The sequence below is a fragment of the Pelophylax lessonae genome (genome assembly GCF_965119305.1).
Source record: "Pelophylax lessonae genome assembly, chromosome: 7".
In the NCBI taxonomy this organism is placed as follows: domain Eukaryota; kingdom Metazoa; phylum Chordata; class Amphibia; order Anura; family Ranidae; genus Pelophylax; species Pelophylax lessonae.
In genome coordinates, this window is record NC_138774.1 from 127,866,863 (window position 1) to 127,888,761 (window position 21,899).

Consider the following 21,899-nt stretch of genomic DNA (forward strand, 5'->3'; position numbering starts at 1 on the left):
TTCTGGGTCAGAGATTTCCTCCTGCAATGAGATAAGAACCCTCTTTAGAAAAGTCAGCAGATGCCAGTGAGCCCAATTTATCATTGAGATACAGACAGAGAAAGTCCCCAGAAGACGCCAACATGCTCTTGCTTATTAATGATCTGCTTGCTTTCTCTCTGATAACAGGAATCTTCTTCGGGGGAACCGATACTGATTGCTTTTGCATGTCAAATAGGGCACCCAAACATATAATCTTCTGCTTGGGAATAAACTGGCACTTGGAATGGTTGATTAGTCACCCGAACCTGATCAAGGTGGTCATGACTTCCTGTAAGTGAACCGCCAGAGTTTTTCTGTCCTGGGACAGAATAAGAATGTCTAATTAATGAAGTACTCAAACTTCACTCTCGAAGGAGGTTCAAAAGTGCTTTGCCAGCACTTGGTAAAGGGTCTTGGTGCGGTTGAGTGCCCTTGTTGAATCATGGAGACCACCCGCTGATCTGTACAGTTTTCCACCCAAACCTACTGGGCTGGTTTGGGTGGGCCAGGAGTCAAAAGGATTTTTGACATTCCTGAGTGGAAGAGGTGGCCTTAGACTTCGCCATTTTCAGAAAGGTGGCCTGAGAGCCTTTTTAGTCCCATCTATACTCTCTGCTGGGTCGATATGTTCTTGCCTCTCTAAATTTTTGCTAAAATGCTGCTCTAGCTGCAAACTTCCTTCTTCTGTTCTTGTCCTGGGGGGAATCAGACTGCTCTTCCCACCAGTGACTATGCTGATTGCTGTCTCTAGTTTTTTCCAAACAAAGCCTTACCATCATACCATCATACGGAATCCTTCACCATGTTTGTTTTGAGGAGGGGTCAGGAGGAGGGGGAACTCTTTGTGCTGTAGTTGAATATAGCATTGTTCAGGCTAAACACTTCAACATACCTATGGCTGCTTCTGCGATAAAATCCGAAAAGCTAGCTTCAGCTCATCCAGAGCCTTAAAGAGGAAGTAAACTCTTACATTTTTTTTCTTTTTTTTTTCCCTGCAAAGTAAATGAGTGCGACTGACCGGGCTGTGTGTCGGCGAGTGTTGTGTGACTGACAGTGTTGTGCGACTGACAGTGTTGTGCGACTGACCGGGCTGTGCGACTGACAGGGCTGTGCGACTGACAGTGTTGTGCGACTGACAGTGTTGTGCGACTGACCAGGCTGTGCGACTGAGTGTGGTGCGACTGAATTGGGCTGTGAGACTGTGAGTGTGGTACGACTGAACCGGGCTGTGAGACTGTGAGTGTGGTGCGACTGAACCGGGCTGTGAGACTGGGAGTGTTGTGCAACTGACCGGGCTGTGAGATTGTGAGTGTTGTGCAAGTGAGTGAAGCGGAGTACCAGAGGGTGAGAAGGTAGCATTAGGAAGCCAGGAAATAGCCACATAGGATAGACTTAAATCGCTGAATCTCCATTAGATTAGATTAGTAGGTACAATGCCCGGCGGGTGTGGAGATGCGACTCGGTGTACATCTTGTAATATGTATGCGTTCCTCAGACATGTGATCGAGGGCGAATACAAATGCGCAAAATGTAAGCACATTGCTTCCCTGGAAGCTCAGGTCCTGAATCTAGGGAAGCAGCTGGCAACACTGAGACGAATGTCCATACCGGAGGAGAGCCGGGATCGTACCAGTCAGGTGCAGACAGGGGTCTGCACAGAGGTGGGCGGAGTATTGGAGGTGCAGGCATCAGAGCAGATTAGAGGGGTGACAGTTAGGAGGGGTAGAAGGGGACAAAGCAAGGAGGCCGGTCCTGGGCTGGAGCACCCCAATAGATACGCCCCATTGTGTGATGTTGGGGAAACCAGTCAGGGACCAGCATTGCTGGAGCAGAGCGACGCCCCTAGCTGCCAGGGGAAGAACTCCTACAGTGAGGCTGGGAGAAAGGGAAAGGAAAGACAGGTTCTGGTGGTAGGGGACTCAATTATTTGAAGGACAGACAGTGTAATCTGTGACAAAGACCGTGTGTGCCGAACAGTCTGTTGTTTGCCGGGCGCTCGGGTTCGGCACATTGCGGATCGGGTGGACAGATTATTGGGTGGGGCTGGGGAAGACCCAGCTGTCATGGTACACGTGGGTACCAATGACATAGGCAGAGGAAGATGGAGAGTCCTAAACGATTTCAGGGACTTAGGCGCTAAGTTGAGGAGAAGGACCTCCAAGGTAGTATTTTCCGAAATACTACCTGTACCTCGAGCCACACCAGAGAGGCAGCGGGAAATTAGGGAAGTTAACGAGTGGCTGAGGAGCTGGTGTAGTAAGGAGGGTTTCGGGTTCCTGGAGAACTGGGCCGACTTCTCAGTCGGCCACCGGCTCTTTGGTAGGGACGGATTGCACCTAAATGGGGTGGGTGCAGCCGTACTGGGTGAGAGGATGGCCACAAAGTTAGAGGGGCTTTTAAACTAGGGAATGGGGGGGAGGGTACAGATGTAGAATTAGCCAGTGGAAAGCAAAATTCAGAGGGCAGAAATGGGGGCATTAGCGGTAGGGTGTTTGGAGCTCCTATACCCAGGGTGGGTATGGGGAAAAACCACAAGAGCAGCCTAAAAACATCAAATGAGGATATTTGTAACCGGTCAAAATTACGAGGTTTGTATACCAATGCCAGAAGCCTGGCCAACAAGATGGGAGAGCTGGAGCTGCTGATGTTTGAGGAGGACTTAGATTTTGTGGGGATAACTGAGACTTGGTTTGACAGCTCTCATGACTGGATGGCGACCATTCAGGGGTATTCCCTTTATCGCAGAGATAGAGAAGGTAAAAAAGGGGGAGGGGTATGTTTGTATATTAAGAACAGTATACAGGTAAATATGAGGGATGATATTAATAATGGACGAGGCAGAATCCCTATGGGTAGAGCTTCAAAGGGAAGGCAAGGTGGGGAAGGTAATATTGGGCGTATGCTATAGGCCCCCCACCAGAGGGAGGAGGGGGAGGTGGACCTCATTTTACAGATAGGATTGGCAGCAAGGATGGGAAATGTCATTATAATGGGGGACTTTAATTATCCTGATATAGACTGGGCAGAAGGAACCGCACACTCAGCCAAGGCTCGGCAGTTCCTAAATGTTTTGCAGGACAATTTCATGGGTCAGATGGTGAATGCACCGACAAGAAACAATGCGGTACTTGACCTACTGATTACTAACAATGCAGACCTGCTCACGGATATAGAAATACAGGAGAACTTAGGAAACAGTGACCATAGGTCAATAAGTTTCAGTATTAATCACAGTAATAGGAAGCACAAGGGTAATATTAAGACGCTGAATTTCAAAAGAGCCAATTTCCCAAAACTGCGCTCACTGCTAGAAAATACCAATTGGGATAGAACACTGGGAACAAAGAACACGGAGGAAAAATGGGAGTGCTTCAAGAGCATACTTAACAAAGGGATTGACCAGTTCATTCCAAAGGGAAATAAATTTAAAAGAGCAAAATTAAACCCTAGTGTGGGGGTGAAAAAGTTGGAAACGGCGCTACCTAACGCATGTGCAAAGATGCAAGTGAAGAGGAGAAAGTGCTTAGTGCGTACAAAATAGTGCAAGTGTGACACATACAAATATTGTGCTTGTGAAAAAATCACTGGCTAAATATATAATTCCAGCCGAGAAAATAAATAAATAAATGATGTATGTGCGGTATGGTAAAGATTAAAAAAAGTAAAGGATTAATAATTGTAATTTCCAATAAATAATGCTGAATAAATTAATTGTGAATAAATCATAAATAGTAAAAACCGTGAGAATGCTAATTAGATACCTTCTGGATTGTATTCCTCCGATTTGACCACTAGGGGTCACACTTACCCTAAGGCCACAGATGGTATGTATATAAGCCAAAAACAGGGTGTAGGTATATTCCTCAAACCTGCTTGCTGACAGTCCCTACGGACCAAAAAGATCCCATCTGGGTGCAAAGGGAAGAAAGAACTTCTTAGTGTGATAAGTAAAGGGAGGGTTTTCAAAGGTATAGTAGCGACTCACTCTTAGGTAGTGAATGCAGCAGATTGTGTCAGATATTAGCAGTCTGCGCCGGGGAAGCTTCCGCGTTCCAAGCATAGGCGAGCTGCGGACCGGAAGTGACGTTAGGTTCCGCCCTACGTACGTTTCGTCATAGGACGTCTACGGGGAGCGGTCGAAACGTACGTAGGGCGGAACCTAACGTCACTTCCGGTCCGCAGCTCGCCTATGCTTGGAACGCGGAAGCTTCCCCGGCGCAGACTGCTACTATCTGACACGATCTGCTGCATTCACTACCTAAGCGTGAGTCGCTACTATACCTTTGAAAACCCTCCCTTTACTTATCACACTAAGAAGTTCTTTCTTCCCTTTGCACCCAGATGGGATCTTTTTGGTCCATAGGGACCGTCAGCAAGCAGGTTTGAGGAATATACCTACACCCTGTTTTTGGCTTATATACATACCATCTGTGGCCTTAGGGTAATTGTGACCCCTAGTGGTCAAATCGGAGGAATACAATCCAGAAGGTATCTAATTAGCATTCTCACGGTTTTTACTATTTATGATTTATTCACAATTAATTTATTCAGCATTATTTATTGGAAATTACAATTATTAATTCTTTACTTTTTTTAATCTTTACCATACCGCACATACATCATTTATTTATTTATTTTCTCGGCTGGAATTATATATTTAGCCAGTGATTTTTTCACAAGCACAATATTTGTATGTGTCACACTTGCACTATTTTGTACGCACTAAGCACTTTCTCCTCTTCACTCGCATCTTTGCACATGCGTTAGGTAGCGCCGTTTCCAACTTTTTCACCCCCACACTACATTTCTGCCCCTAAGTTCCTTAGGGGTCGGTTGGTGGCTGCAACCTTTTATCTCACTGCCTGGCAGTTCTTATCCATAGCGCTGGTTCCCCCTCCCCCCTTTTACAAAATTAAACCCTGGGTGGCTAAACTCCAACATAAAAATGTATATTAGTGCTAAAGAAAAGGCCTTCAAAAAATACAAGACTGAGGGGTCATTGGCAGCATTTAAGCATTACAAAGAGTGTAATAAGAAATGTAAAGATGAAATCAGGGCGGCTAAAATAGAACACGAGAGACATATAGCGGAGGAGAGTAAAAAGAACCCCAAGAAGTTTTTTAAGTATATAAACAGTAAGAAAGCGAGGCCAGAACACATTGGCCCCATAAAAGATGACAAAGGAAATATGGCCACTGAGGACAGAGAAAAGGCGGAAGTGTTAAATAATTCCTTCTCTTCAGTCTTCACAAAAGAATCGGGGGGCTACACAAACCTAGCTTGTAAGGCCGAACTAAACAACACACCTCAGGAAATACCGCCATGGCTAACAGAAGATAGACTTAAAACTAAACTAGAGAAACTTAACATAAATAAATCACCGGGACCGGATGGCTTGCACACGAGGGTTCTGAAAGAGCTCAGCCAGGTGATTGCCAGACCATTATTCTTGATCTTTAAGGATAGTTTACAGACGGGTATGGTGCCAGCTGATTGGAAAAAAGCCAACGTGGTACCAATATTTAAAAAGGGGCCGAGATGTATCCCGGGTAACTATAGGCCGGTCAGCCTAACATCTGTAGTCTGCAAGATTTTGGAGGGGATGTTAAGGGACCACATACAAGACTTTAGTAATGAAAATGGTATTATTAGTAGTAATCAGCATGGATTCATGAAAAATCGTTCTTGCCAAACCAATCTATTAACCTTCTACGATGAAGTGAGCTGCCACCTAGATAAAGGTAAGCCGGTGGATGTGGTGTATCTGGACTTTGCAAAGGCCTTTGACACCGTTCCCCACAAACGCTTACTGTACAAACTAAGGAAGGTAGGTATGGACCATAGGGTGAGTACCTGGATAGAGAACTGGCTCCAGGGGAGAGTCCAGAGGGTTGTGATTAATGGGGAGTACTCGGATTGGGCGGGTGTGGAAAGTGGGGTCCCCCAGGGTTCTGTCCTGGGACCAATCCTGTTTAATTTATTCATAAATGATCTAGAGGAGGGGATATCTAGTACAATCTCAGTATTTGCGGATGATACTAAACTAAGCATGCCAATATCTTCTATGCAGGATGTGGAAACCTTACAAGCGGACCTGAACAAAATAACGGGGTGGGCAACTACATGGCAGATGAGGTTTAATGTTGAAAAATGTAAAGTAATGCACTTGGGGGTCAGAAACCAGAAAGCAAGCTACTCACTAGGGGGGGAACCTCTGGGTGAGTCTAGGATGGAAAGGGAAATGGGGGTACTGGTAGACAACAGGCTTGGCAGTGGCATGCAATGCCAAGCCGCTGCAAGCAAAGCCAACAGAATACTGGGATGTATAAAAAAGGGGATTCACTCCAGAAATAAAGAGATTATTCTCCCACTCTACAAGACTCTGGTCCGGCCAAATTTGGAGTATGCTGTCCAGTTCTGGGCACCGGTCCTCAGGAAGGATGTGCTGGAATTGGAAAGAGTCCAGAGAAGGGCAACAAAAATAATCAGGGGAATGGAGGACATCAGCTATGAGGAAAGACTACAAGCACTGAACTTATTCTCTCTGGAGAAGAGACGATTAAGGGGGGATATGATATCAATGTACAAATACTGTACTGGCGACCCTAGCATAAGGAACAAACTATTCAGAGAGAGGAGATACAATAAGACACGTGGCCATTCACTAAAACTAGAGGAAAGGCGGTTTAACCTTAAAATGCGTAAGGGGTTCTTCACTGTAAGAGCGGTAAGGATGTGGAATTCTCTTCCACAAGCAGTCGTATCAGCTGGGAGCATTGATAGTTTCAAAAAACTATTAGATGGGCACCTTGGAGACCACAACATACAGGGGTACACAATGTACGGTTAAAAGCAAACACACACACATCATAGGTTGAGCTGGATGGACTGATGTCTTTTTTCAACCTCACTAACTATGTAACTATGCATAATGTGCTAGTATGCATTGCATACTAGCACATTATGTGACACTTACCTGCAACGAAGCCTGCGATGTCCCTGCTGCTGGCCGAATCCATCTTCACCCATCTTCCTTGCCGGTCTGCAGACTCCAGCTGTATTACTGGCCAGAGCCACGTGTACGCGGGAGCCGCCAGTCACGGCACAGGGCTCTGAAGAAACCGCACAGGCGGCCGTTTATTCAGAGCGCATGCGCCGATGACGTCATCGGCTGCATGCACTGTAAATATCTACTAAACGGTAAATGTTTAGGAGATATTTACAGCACCTATAGGTAAGCCTTAATATAGGCTTACCTATAGGTAAAAGTCATTAAAGTGGGTTTACACCCACTTTAACAATTTCTTCAGAATCTATACCTTGTCTAAGGGCTACTTCTGTATTGTCTGTCAAAGTCCTGGCTGCCCTCGAAACTGAGGTGAGTGCCACTGCTGGTTTGCAGGCCTCGCCCACTGCATGATAAGTCTTTTTCAAATCCGAATCAATTCTCCATTACCGTTAGGAGACGGCGTCTTCCAGTGACAGGGTTTTATTATGTGCCAATCTCATGACTGAAGCCTTCACTGTGGGGGCTGTGTAAAAAACTAAGCATCTGGTTCTGATAAAGGATATAACATGTAGAGTGACTGGTCTTTTATCCACTTTTCCCCATTCATCAAGGACTACCTCCTTTATCTCATCCATTAGCGGGAACACTGGAGACGTCTTCTTTAAATGGGGAAATTGTATTGTTAAAACTCTAATGGACTTTATAGGCTAGAGTACACAAATATTATAAAAGTATACATTTTATTCCAATGTTGTTAAAAGCATAGTGGTGAACATTTAAAATTTATACAATAACATACTACCCCAAAACAGGCATATCCATCAATCAAACCACCAATAAGGCTCCATCATAATCATATTCAATGCGCCAATATGTTGCGGCAGTCAATATCTGGTCTGGCTTGGTGTGTGTTTATGTAGCAAGAATAGATGCTGTACATGTTTCTACAATGGGATCAATGACCGCAAAGTCAAATGAGGCTGGACTGTTCTCTGAGGTATCTGCCTAGCATCAAAATCTTCCTGATGTGTAGGAATTTGAATGGGCCTTTTGTTAGTGGACATTCCTGGAATTTCCTGTGAGAGAGCTAGCTCTCTAGTAGAGTCCTTGATTTGTTTTCTCATCTTATCCATAGACTCTTGCTTTTCCTTTTCTTGACTCCTAGTCGCTTCTGCATAGTATGATTCACACACTAATTTCTCTGGAAGAGCTTTTTTACCACAGACCCAGCAGACTCTATCACCAGGACAAAAAACCCTTTGAGGCAGGCTGCGCTGCATAGAGGTATGACGAGATGGTCTCTGAGATCTGTGCGAAGAGTGAGGGGAAGAATTGGACTGCTCCCGCGTGTGTCTGGGTCTGCCATAACTGTCCGATCTCCTTTTGGACAAAAAAACAGGTTCTATGAACCGCGCCCAGTGGTCTTATTTTTTTTTTTTTTTACTTACCTGCTATGATGCAGCCCTTACCTAGAAGTAAGCATCTATGTTGAGGATCTTTTCTATTTGTTGAATGGCGGCTGAGGAAAAAGATAATGGAAAAAAAAACCTTTTTAAAAAAAACACGTACATACCAGGGAAGCCTGGGACTCCCCACATATACATACAGTATCTAGCAAGGCAAGAGGGGAACATAAGAACCCTAAACTTCAGAAGGTCAACATTTCCCAAACTCAAAGATAGAGAATATAAACTGGGACCAAACCCTAGGAACACTGACCATGGAGGAAAAATGGGAATGCTTTAGGAACATATTAAACAAAAGCATCTCACAGTGCATTCCTATGGTAAATAGATTTAGAAGAGCCAAAGCCAAACTGGGGTGGTTAAACCGTAATGTAACAAAACTTATTGGAAAACCCTATGAAATTCTTTAAATATATCAACAGCAAAAAAACGAGGTCAGAGCATGTTGCACACATAATTAACAATGATGGGAGGATGGTTTCAGAGGATGGTTTCAGAGGACACAGAGAAGGCAACCGTGCTTAATGCTTTCTTCTCCTCAGTCTTTACATAGGAAAAGGAGGGGTATACTGACAATGACTGTATGGTTAGCAGTACTTCACTGGACTTGCCGCAATGGCTAACAGAGGGTGAAATCAGGGAAAGGCTGGATAAAATTAACACAAATAAATAACCAGGCCCGGATGGCGTGCATCCGAGAGTACTCAAAGAACTCAGTAAGGTTACATCTAGACCACTGTTCCTGATCTTTGCTGATAGTATTTTGACAGAAACTGTACCAGGTGACTGGAGGAAAGCTAACGTGATACCAATATTCAAAAAAGGGCAGAGGCATATCCGGGGAAATATAGGCCGGTCAGCCTGATGTCAATAGTATGTAAACTTCTGGAAGGGATGATAAGGGACTATATCCAATAATTTTCAAAGGAGAACAACATCATCAGCAGTAATCAGCACGGGTTTACAAAAGAGCGTTCTTTTCAAACCAATCTGTTAACATTCTATGAGGAGGTGAGCTGTGAGCTAGATAGGGGGAGACCAGTGGATGTGGTGCACCTGGATTTTGCTAAGGCATTTGATACAGTTCCCCACAAACGTTTAATTTACAAAATAAGGTCTGCAAGCATCGACCGCAAGGTTTGCTCTTGGATAAGAAACTGGTTAAAGGGGCCTGTCCAAAAGGTGGTAAATCATGATGTGTACTTAGACTGGTCTATTGTGGTAGGTGGGGTCCCCCAAGGCTCAGTCTTGGGACCAATTTTGTCAATTTATTCATAAATAGCATTGAGGACAGGATCATTAGCTCAATCTCAGTTTTTGCAGATGACACAGTTAAGCATGGCAATAACTTCACATCATGATGCAGAAATTCTTAGAATGACCTGAACAAAATAACAGAGTGGGCAACTACATGGCAAATGAGGTTTAATGTGGAGAATTGCAAGGTATTGCACTTGGGGACTAAAAACATAAGCGCACAATACACTTTAGGGGGAAACCTATGGGGGAATCAAAAATGGAGAAAGATCCGGGAGTCTTAGTAGAAGATAGACTAAGCAATAGCATGCAATGTCAAGCTGCAGCTTCCAAAGCCGGCAGAATATTAGCATGCAGGAAGGAAGGGGATATATTCCAGAAATAAAACTATAATCCTACCACTTTATAAAACTCTTGTCCGACCACATCTGCAGTATTCTGTCCAGTTCTGGTTGCCAGTCCTCAGAAGGGATGTGTTGGAGCTGGAGAGAGTCCAGAGAAGGGCAACTAAACTAATTAGGGGATTGGAGGACCATAATTTTGAAGAGCGCTTGCAGGCGCTTGATTTATTCTCCCTGGAAAAGAAACACCTGAAAGGGGACATGATAGTGATTTACAAATAACTCAAACGGTGATCTCATCATAGAAAAAAAAACTATTCAATCACAATGAATGCAAGAGGACACGAGGCCATACAATGCGATTAGAGGAGAAGCGATTTAACCTCAGAGGAGAAGCGATTTAACCTCAGAGGAGAAGCGATTTAACCTCAGGCTAAGCAGGGTTTTTTTTACAGTAAGGGCTACAAGATTGTGGAACTCTCTATCACAACAGGTAATAACTGCGGGGAGTATGGCTACTTTAAAAGACTCTTGGACGTACATCTCAAAGATCAAAACATTCAGGGGTATGGGAAATTATTACGTCCATACGCACCTACACAGGTTGAACTGGATAGACTATCGTCTTTATTCAACCTCAACTACTGTACATATTTAACTGTCTCAGTACACCCCTCACATTTTTGTAAATATTTTATATATTTTAATGTGACAATACTGAAGAAATTACACTTTGCTACAATGTAAAGTAGTGAGTGTACAGCTTGTATAACAGTGTAAATTTGCTGTCCCCTCAAAATAACTCAATACACAGCCAATAATGTCTGAACCGCTGGCAACAAAAGTAAGTACACCCAAGTTGGGCCCAAAGTGCCAATCTTTTGTGTGGCCGCAATTATTTTCCAGCACTGCCTTAACCCTCTTGGGCATGGAGTTTATCAGAGCTTCACAGGTTGCCACTGGAGTCCTCTTCTACTCCTCCATGACGACATCATGAAGCTGGTGGATGTTAGAGACCTTGCGCTCCTCCATCTTCCATTTGAGGATACCACACAGATGCTCAATAGGGTTTAGGTGTGAGGACATGCTTGGCCAGTCCATCACCTTTACGCTTACCTTCTTTATCAAGGCAGTGGTCGTTTTGGAGGTGCGTTTGGTGTCATTATCAAGTTGGAATACTGCCCTGCGGCCCAGTCTCTGAAGTGAGGGGATCATACTCTGCTTGAGTATGTCACAGTACATGTTGGCATTCATGGTTCCCTCAATGAACTGTAGCTCCCCAGTGCTGAGACCATGACACTCCCACCCCCATGCTTGACTGTAGGCAAGACACACTTGTTTTTCTACTCCTCACCTGGTTGCCGCCACACACACTTGACACCATCTGAACCAAATTAATTTTTCTTGGTCTCATCAGACCACAGGACATGGTTCCAGTTATCCATGTCCTTAGTCTGCTTGTCTTCAGCAAACTGTTTGCAGGCATTCTTGTGCATAATCTTTAGAAGAGGCTTCCTTCTGAGATGACAGCCATGCAGACCGATTTGATGCAGTGTGCGGCATATGGTCTAAGCCATGGGTGTCCAACCTTTTGGCTTCTCTGGGCCACATTGAGTGTAGAGAAATTTTCTCGGGCCGCATATAAAATATATACTATAGTTAAGGTAGTTAAAGTAATAAAACGCTGCTGTGCCCTTCCCGCGCTGCCGCGCCCCCCCGCAATAATTTAACACAACTAGTGGATGATCCCCTCCAAGGCAGCCACTGCCTACAGTTAGTTGGAAACCTCTGTGGCCGTGCCCCTGACTCGACTTCCTTCCTCCCCAGCAAAAAAATAAAAAATTGTCAGGGGGCAGTGGGCCGCATTGCCTGTGGTTCTGGGCCGCATGCGGCCCCCGGGCCGCAGGTTGGACATGCCTGGTCTAAGCACTGACAGACTGACCCCCCACCCCTTCAACCTCTGCAGCAATGCTGGCAGCACTCGTATGTCTATTTCCCAAAGACAACCTCTGGATATGACGCTGGGCATGTGCATTAAACCTCTTTGGTCGACCATGGCGAGTCCTGTTCTGAATGGAACCTGTCCTGTTAAACCACTGTATGGTCTTGGCCACAGTGCTGCAGCTCAGTTTCAGGGTCTTGGCAAACTTTCCTGTAGCCTAGGCCATCTTTATGTAGAGCAACAATTCTTTTTTTCAGATCCTTAGAGAGTTCTTTGCCATTAGGTGCCATGTTGAACTTCCAGTGACCAGTATGAGAGAGTGAGAGCGATAACACCAAACTTAACACACCTGTTCCCCATTTACACCTGAGACCTTGAAACGCTAATGAGTCACATGACACCAGGGAGGAAAAATAGCTAATTGGGCCCAATTTGTTGTTGCCAGTGGTTTAGATATTATTGTCTGTGGGTTGAGTTATTTTGAGGGGACAGCAAATTTACACTGTTATATAAGGTGTACACTTACTACATTTTAGCACACTTACTACATTTTAGCAAAGTATAATTTCTTCAGTGTTGTCACAAAGATATAATAAAATATTTACAAAAATGTGAGGGTTGTACTCATTTTTTGCAAGATACTATATATATATCTATATATATGTATATATGCCGGCCTCATAGTACTGCCGCTCAGCAGAAAAACACACCCCCCACCATCAGAAAAGGACGCCAGAGCTGGCGCATGAACCGTCACTGACACTAGGCGCATAGAGCTCCCTATGTACACAGTAGGAAGAAGCCTGCCTAACTACCCCCCTGCCTGCATGATTACAGGAGAGTGAGCATGAGCTGGAGAGCATGAACCTGCAATGGCGGCACTGGAGCGATGAGGAAAGGCTGTAACTGACATGTGATCCTGCAGGTTTGAGGACAGAAAAACGAATGGAGTGGAGAGGATGCAGGCTTTCATTTATAGAGTTAACGTGGTCCTGTGGGTTAATTTTGGGCAGAGCAACCAACCATATGTATTCTGCCATGGAGACACCAGGAATTGTTGGCTCTAGGGAGGTGTGCAATTATCCAAATAACTTGATGGACAGATGTCAGTCTGGAGAAGTGGGAGTATCAGGCAGAGAGCATCTGAGTTCAAACTGCCCTAGATAACACCCACATGTGATGCTGAGACTCCATGATTGAAAGAACTTAAATCCAGTGAAGGTGCTAGATGATCCCCAGCCAGGAAATAAAGGAAGACTCTATCTGACTTGCTGCAGTATCTAATGCACACTGTTCAAAGCTCACACAGTGAAATCAAATGAAGCACTTTCAGTACAGGAGAGGAGCCTGTACAACTGTAAAAACGAATAGGAACAGCTAGAGTTCAGCTTTAAAATTGCACATTGTGGAAGTATGTTTGTAAAAACTGTTTGTGTAGAACAGTTTATTTTGCCTACTGGCCTATTCAGACAGCTTAGAATAAATGGGTGATATAGGTGTAGCACACAATGTTGTCTCCCATTCATTTGGGTGCTAATTGCGGTACTTTTTCTTCATTTGTTGTCAATTAGGCCCTTGGGTCTAATCCAATGTAAAGCACATCTAATTAGGACAGCTGCGTCAAACCTAATGAAAATAGTTTTTTTCTTTCTTTTGACACAAAAGCAACAGGAACACATTAGAACAGGGTATAAATAGTCTTATTTATGCCGTGACATTATACTGTTACGTAATGTATACTTTTCATGTGTGTGGCAATTTTTTCTGGCGCATGCTGTTCATTTATTGCATGAGCAATAATGGTACGGTCCAGATGTACAAAGAGATTAAAAAGTGATTCTGGGTGACAACTAATCTGAGCCCTCTGTTCATTTCTGCACTAACATTGCTTGTTATGGGCAACACAGAGATTCCAATGTCATTCAATTTATATTTATTTTATGCCTGTGTGTATACATTTCTGCCTTATAGGAGCCTATACACAGCACAGAGGCATTTGGTTAAAGCCCAACTTTGGTATAAAATTAGCTCCCTCCTACTCCCCATCCCCTCCCTGATTGTGAGGATGAAAAAAAAACTTTTCTAAATACCCTTTTTAATACACTTTAAAGCTGCATTTTAAGCACTTGCCGACTGCCTAACGACGATTTATGTCGGCAGTCAGCCCCTCACAGGCAAAGCGACGTAGGTCTACGTCGCTAGCCTCTGAGGCTCTAGGGAGTGTCATTTTTACAGTAAGTGCATATGTATAGCACTGATTACTGTAGTAATGTCACTGGTAACCCCAAAAGTGTCAAAAATGTCAGTCAGGGGTCCGATCTGTCTGCCGCAATGTCGCAGTCCCGCAAAAAAATCGCAGATCGCTGCCATTACTCATTAAAAAAAAAAACAACAAAAATGACAAAAATCTTTCCCTTAGTTAGTAAACGCAATAACTTTTGCGCACAAACCAATCAAAATACGCTTTTTGCGATTTTTTTTTTTTACCAAACATATGTAGCATAAAACAAATTGGCCTAAAATGTTAAAAAATTTAAATTTTTCCTTTTTTTCTTTTTGGGAATTTAATATAAAAAAATTTGAAAAATATTGTTATTTTTGCAAAATTGACGCTCTTTTTTTGTTTATAGCGCATGATCAAAAAATCGCACAGGTGATCAAATACCACCAAAAGAAAGCTCTGTTTGTGGGAAAAAAAGGACGTCAAATTCGTTTAGGTACAGCGTCGCATGACCGCACAATTGTCCGTTAAATTCACGCAATGCCGAATCGCAAAATAGGCCCTGGTCAGGAAGGGGGTAAAATCTTCCGGGGCTTAAGTGGTTAAGTGCTGCATTGTGAACAAACAAAATTTCTCACTCAGTGTTGGGCACCATTCAGGGGACACTTCGCATTTTCTCAATGAATGCAAAGTGTTCTCTGATTGCAGGAGACGGAGAGGCAGGGTGATGACATCAGAAAATTCACCTAGTTTAATCAGAGCACATTTTGCATTCATTGAGAAAATGCAAAGCTTTCTCTGAATGGTGCCCGTCCTGAGCAAGCGTCTTCCTGTGTTCAGTAAGCAGCAGGACAGACACTTGGCACCGAACCCCTAAGATAGCAACAATCACTGTAGTAACAGTGCCTATCCTGGTCCCCCAGATTACAGGAGATTTTAAGATCTTGCCATTTATTAGGGTTGCCTTGAAAAATCCCCCAATAACTCTCAGGAGACAAATCAGAACTTTAGGGGGTCACTTCTAACCATTGGATGTGCTTGTTATCATTATGAATGAATCTCATTGTGCCGGTGGCTGATGGTTTAGTCCCGGGATGCTGCACCATAGATTCTGTCGCAATGAATGACAGACAGGTGCCTACCCCCCCTCCCCCCCTTTCATTCTTTGAAATACATCTACTTGCCTGTCAAAATCCTTGCAACTCATTTTGAGTAAATCAATGAAAAATGGAGCAATTACATTTTTGTAACTCACGTTTTACATTTTACGTGTTTTATTTATGAATACTTAAAAAAACAGGAAGGCAGCACCGTCAGCATCCCTTACATTGCAGGAGGTGGTAAGGGAGGGAGCAAGTGGAAAAAAAACTGCACATGCCCCTCTTTCATCCCAAACCCTATAGTAGGACATCTTTGACAATAGATCTGCCACTGTTCTGTTTTATATAAAATGATAAAATCTGCTCATTATTCAGTATACTTATGGTTTTACTTTTCTTTTTTCTTTATAGATTGCATTTTGGAATCAGTATGTTGGTAAGATGAATTTCCCTACACACTTTAGACACATTGAAACAGTTAATTCTTTGTTATGAATATCGGGAGCTACATATGTTACCCAATATATTCATATTTATCTCATTTTATTTGCTTTAATTGCATTTATGAACCAGAGATTGTAATTAAAATGTATATATTCAGCTAGAACCCAGCTGCTATAATGCGATAAAGGTTCCCTGACCAATATATTGAGAAACCCTGTTGAATACAGATGGCTGAAAAACACAGAAAAAAATGATGACACTCACTCATGGGCTTATTTAAACAGTGCAAAGAGCAATCACAATGTCTAAAGTGCATTAGCCTATAACCATCAACCATCCTAACTGAGATGTCTGAGATGTAAATTGCTATGGGTTACTACACTTTAGACCTCATCCAGTGATGGATTCAGGACAGGACTAGAAACATTTAACCTGGGAGGTGAACACAATGTGGACTAAAGAAAGTACTTAGGGCAAAGTGTGTCACAGTGCCGCAGAGATTAGTAACCATGGGGAGAAGTGGATGTTGTCTTTAAGAACATGGCACTGTAACACAACTTTTCACATTTTTTATGCAAACAAGTAAGAATTATAAGTAATAGACTTAAAATACAAAAGCACTTTATGAGCATAACAAGATGGACACTGCTCTGTGATAATGATATGGACTCACCAAAATAACACTAAATAATGTGTCATGATATCATCAAAAATAATCCTTATCATTCAGTGGCCTCATTCACTTAAAGGATAAGTTCACCTTCCATAACATGTTACATGTTACACCCATATTTAGGGTGTAGCATGTAACATATTATGAAAAGAAAATGTGCATTTATTATTTTTTCCAAAAAGTGAACTTATCCTTTAAATGGCCAGGGACCCCCTGCCATGTAGGCAGAGGTTGAAATGAAAAGCAAGGGGTAGGGAAAATTGACCAGCAGTGCATAACTGGATTAAGTAATAAATATAAAAGGTAATTGCAGAAGTTACAAAGTAAAAACCAAAAGACAAAATATAAACAATGAGGCGGGTAGCCCAATTCAGTGGTCCTCAACCCTGGCCTACAGGGCCCACTAACAGGCCAGATTTTAGGTATTACCTTGGGGAGATGCAGACTAGAGTACTGCAATCACTGAGCAGCAAATTATATCACCTGGGATGTATTTCAGTTATCTTGAAAATCTGGCCTGTTAGTGGGCCCTGTAGGCCAGGGTTGAGGACCACTGGCCCAATTAACTTAACACATTGCCACTGATTACTAGCTAGAAGGTGCAGCTTGAAGCAGCCATGGGTGATTGCTGTGACACTGTGAAAGCGAAAGGGAAAAGACAAGCACAACCTCCATAGTGTAGTAAACAAGGTGAACAATATTTATTAATGATTAAAACGCACTCACAAAAGGGGTGCTTGTGCAAATTGGAAAAAGTCAAAGCTGCTGCCTCTGGAGTTTGGAGCCACTGTGGAATTCCCCTACTTCGGTCATAAGCAGAGGGAGAAAGCACAGGCAGGAGGCAGCTGCTGCTGCAGGGAGACATCCTAATCAAAGCATCTAAAAGTGGCTACTTTACAAGAATAAATGCAGCCCTTTAGGGACGGGTCCAGGAATGGCGGCACCTTCTCACCAGGAGGGTCAAAAAGCCACAGGTGCTGGTAACAGGAGCCAGCTGGAGTCACAAATTGCAGTGTGTAGGAGCAAGGAGTGAATTACTTCACATATCATTAACCCTAAAAAGAGAAAATAATAAAGTTGAGCTGTGTCACTATAAAAAAAAAAAATCAAAAGGACCTAAAAAAAACTGTATTGGAATAAAAAAGTATTGTGCTTACTTATAAACTATAAAAGTGCACAAATATATTTGTATATTTATCTCTCTCAAGACCATACAATAAAAATCAATGTAAAATTGAAATATTTTGGATGAAATCAAAGATAATGGCTGGGTACTGTTGTTTTGAATTAAAACAAGTACCATACTGTATAACATATAATAAAGTTTATAAACAGAAACATTTATGACCACCTGTGTACACATATACAGTGTTCAGCATAAATGAGTACACCCCTTTTAAAAAGTAAGATTATGGTCAATATCTCAGGGAACACAAGAACAATTTCCAAAATGTTGACAAAACTGAGTTTTATAGAGCATTTTCTTAGCTCATTACACGAAAGTAAGGGTAATAATATAACAGATTACAAAATCTTCAGTTTTACTCAAATAAGTTGATGCGAAAATGAATACACCCCACAACAAAATCGACTGCATCTAGTATTTTGTATGACCTCCATGATTTGTAAGGACAGCACTAAGTCTTCTAGGCATGGAATGAACAAGTTGGCAACATATTGCAACATCTATATTTTTCCATGCTTCAAGAACAACCTATTTTAGAGCCTGGATGCTGTTGAGTGATGCTCAACTTGTCTTCTCAGAATTCCTCATAGGTGTACAATTGGGTCCAGATCAGGAGACAAACCTTGCCACTGAATCACTTTCTTGCAACAGTGGCCTTAGATGTTTGTTTAAATCATTGTCATGTTGGAAAAGTGTACGATGACCAAGGGCACGGAGGGATGATAGCATCTCCTCTTTCAATATAGAGCAGTATATCTATGCAGCTCCCCAACACTAACAGCACTCATGCAGCACCACAGAAGGACACTGCCACCACCATGTTTCACTGTAGTCACCATGCATTTTTCTTTGTACCCATCACCTTTGTGACGCCATACAGAGTTTCTTCAAGCCTTCTCATCAGAGGACACTTCTGTCGAGGTGTTAACCTCTGTGGACAGCCTGGACGTCTTTGTGAGATGGCTGCAATTCCATATTTTATATCACTTTTGCTATAGTATTCTGACTGATAAGAAAAGCTTTGCTGATCTTCTTGTAGCCTTCACCTTTCTTGTGTAAAGAAATGATTTTCTTTCTTCAGGCCTTGTGACATTTCTCTTCCATGTGGTACCATTACTGACAGCATGAAATGGGAAGGGGTTTTCTTTTTTAAAGCGGAGTTCCACCCAAAAGTGGGGGGAGGAGCGGGTACCTAGATTTGACAGGTACCCACTTCCACTTCTGCTCGGGCCTCCTAGGCCGCTTAAGCGGAAGTTCTCCTTTTCCCCTCCCTCTCTGCAATCTTATGAGACACGTTACAGGCCCCAGAATTGCCTGGCCATTCACTGCGTGAAGTACGACTTGCACATACGCAGTGCGCACTCGGCTCTGAAGCTGCAGGTCTTTAGGTCTGATATGACCCACACAAAAAAAGAAAAATATAACAGTGTGAGGTCCCCCTCCCAAATTTAATACCAAACCCTTTGGTTTGGTATGGATTTCAAGAATGAACATGACCCAGACATCAAAAATAAAAGTGAGGTTCCAGACCAGACCCTTGTGCAAGCATGCGGCCTGGCAGGCTAGGATAGGGGGTGGGTGGGAAAAGGGGAAAATGAGCATTTGCCGCCACTCCCCTTGAATCATACCAGGCCACAAGCCCTCAATACAGGAGGTACCCTGCAGTAGGGAACAGCCTGTCAAAACACATTGTCCGCATGTTCATTAGGACATGGACCTCTTACCCACAACTCTGGCTCTGTTGTTTGAGGGGGTTTATAGGACCCAGAACCCCCCCCCCCCTAAACTTAATGGGTAAATGCTCATTCACAAAAAAAAAAAATGTAAAGACGGAGACAGTATTTAACAAGTCCTTTTAATAAAATAAGAAAAAAAAAAACACCATCAATCATTTTGTTCAGCAATGTAGATCTACGTCAATCACAATGCCCAACACCCACAGACCTGCTGAAAGGAAAAACTCTGCAGACCACTGACACAAGTCTGGTCCCATCGTTTCACTCCCACCAAATAACAGGTCTGGGTAATGATAGCTGATATATAGACAAAGAGGCAGAGTCTTCCAGGTGTTGTTATAAACCATATATGGTCAATTATGTTATGGTGATCCCTAGCCATGTGAGTGAATAGGGCCAATGACATGTCACTGGATGTTAAGGACTTGACAGGTCCTGCACCTACCAGTGTCCCTAACAACCCTTGACAGTGGGATGCTGTCATGTATAACTGTGGTAGTAATACCGCCGAACAGGTAAATGTTCAGGCGTGCATCCGAATGCCCAAACAGCCAAGGTTCGCTATGAACTCGTGTTCAGACCAAACGTTAAGCTCTTCCCATTTGTTAATGGACCATAGGAAGATACATCCATTTCAGTGGGTAGTACCAGAGCAACTCTAAGGCCCACTTAATGGCCAAGCATGCCTGACCACTTAATTATTCTCAACTGCAGTTAACTTCTGACGGAGAAAGACCATGGGACATTTCTCGCCATGGGTGTACTGTGACAGAATAGCTACAAATTCCACATCAGAGCCATCCATCTGTACAGCAAATTCCTTTCAGGAACTGGAAGCTATTAGGACAGGTTATTGGCACAGTGCTGACTTGAGCTCTGGAAAGACCTTTTCAGTATCTGAGTTCCTCTTGACCATCACTAACTTCCAACCATTAGCTAGATGTAAGGGGCTACCAGGATGGCAAAATTAGACAAAAAACAGCTGTAGTACCCCACTATGCCTAGGAATAAATGCTCCTGCTTTTTGGAAAGGGGGTGAGGACAGGGCTATATTGTCTCCACCTTGCTAATGTACCTAAGGTATTTGGCTTCCTCCTTGCTTAAAGCACACTTTTCGGGGTTCACAGTAAACCCCCCTCCGTTTAGGAAATCTAACACTGTCTGGATTTTGGGCAATTGGGATTTACAGTTCCTACTGAAGATTACAATGGCACTCAGATACACTTAGGTATATTTCTGATGGGGGGTCCAAAGTCTGGTCCAATACCAGTTGGAACATGGCAGGAGTAGCCTGAAGGCCAAAGAGCATTATTTTGTTCTCAAAGTATCCCTTAACCGTTGATAAAACCATTTTCTTATGAGTAGTCATGGTTAAGGGTGTCTGCCAATATTCTTTTGCAAGGTTCAAAGTAGTGACATATCGGTCTGGGCCTAGTCTTTTGTTATATTCTCTGCATTGTGAGAGACACAATACTCAAGGTCTGGAACAACGAATGTTTATTCAGTACTCACTGTACACTCCAACATGCATCTCAGGACAGGTATATATCTGGTGTGTTTCTATTACATGTGCTCTAAGATGGCTACTCTACCCCTTGACCCTTGTCATCACTCCTGGGTGGAGCCAGCCTTAAAGTGACAGTACATGTGGAACCCTTCAGGTATAACACCTTCCATCAATCCCTAAAAAAAAAAAACCACAACAAAATGAGAACAGGCACAAAACAGTAACTAATAATTGTCCAATACAGTCCTCCAACACAGGAGATTTACATGGCTTCTCCCACGTCCAGATGTGAGAACAAACTTCCAGAGACAGCTACGGGGAAAAAATGCCATCGGATCACTTTTGGCGGGCCCGTTGAAAGTCTCATAACCGGTCTTGCAGCTAAAAACTGGTCAGGAGGGTGACAGTGTTGTTGAGGACAGGCACCCAGCAACTCAGGACCGGAGGAAACAGGGCTGGCCAGAATAGGTACCGTTGGGGCCAAGAAGGGATCCCCTAGCTCAGAGGGTGAACAGACCTCTGGACTAGGGCTGGAGGGCTCTGTTGGAGCTGAGTTCAAAAGTTCAGCGTCGCCCCCAAACATCAGTCCCAGTGCATCCTGATCTGCTAGGCGCAGACCCTTGGGACACTGGTGATTCAGCCAATGTCAAGGATTCGGGCAGCTGAGAACCAGGACGCAGTTGGCCCGCATGTCGTCTGCAAATGAAACCATCTTCCAGGCAGACCCTATACATTTTGGGTCCCAAAGTCTCTGCGACAATAGCAGGAAGCCAACAAGTGTTGGAAACCCCATAAGATCGGGCCCATACCTTTTGTTGGGCTATGATCCGGGGGATATCGTCATGTTTGACCCTCTTGTCTTGGGACTGCCGTACATGTTCCTGGACCGTTTGAGGGTGGAGCATGTCCAAAACAGTCCATGGCTGCCGACCCAAAAGGAGTTCAGTTGGAGTTTTGAAGGTCTGCACAAACTGTTCTGCTTGACCATTTGTAGCC

The 21,899-nt window shown here is 43.4% G+C and overlaps 1 protein-coding gene across 1 annotated transcript in view; it reads left to right on the plus strand.

Annotated features, from left to right (window-relative positions):
- Positions 1-21,899, plus strand: part of F9 (coagulation factor IX) — a 95,265-nt gene that overhangs the window by 14,837 nt on the left and 58,529 nt on the right. The window contains exon 3 of the mRNA XM_082262982.1: positions 15,769-15,793. Within this exon, the coding sequence (XP_082119108.1) occupies positions 15,769-15,793 (25 nt within the window). The remainder of the gene's footprint in view (positions 1-15,768; positions 15,794-21,899) is intronic.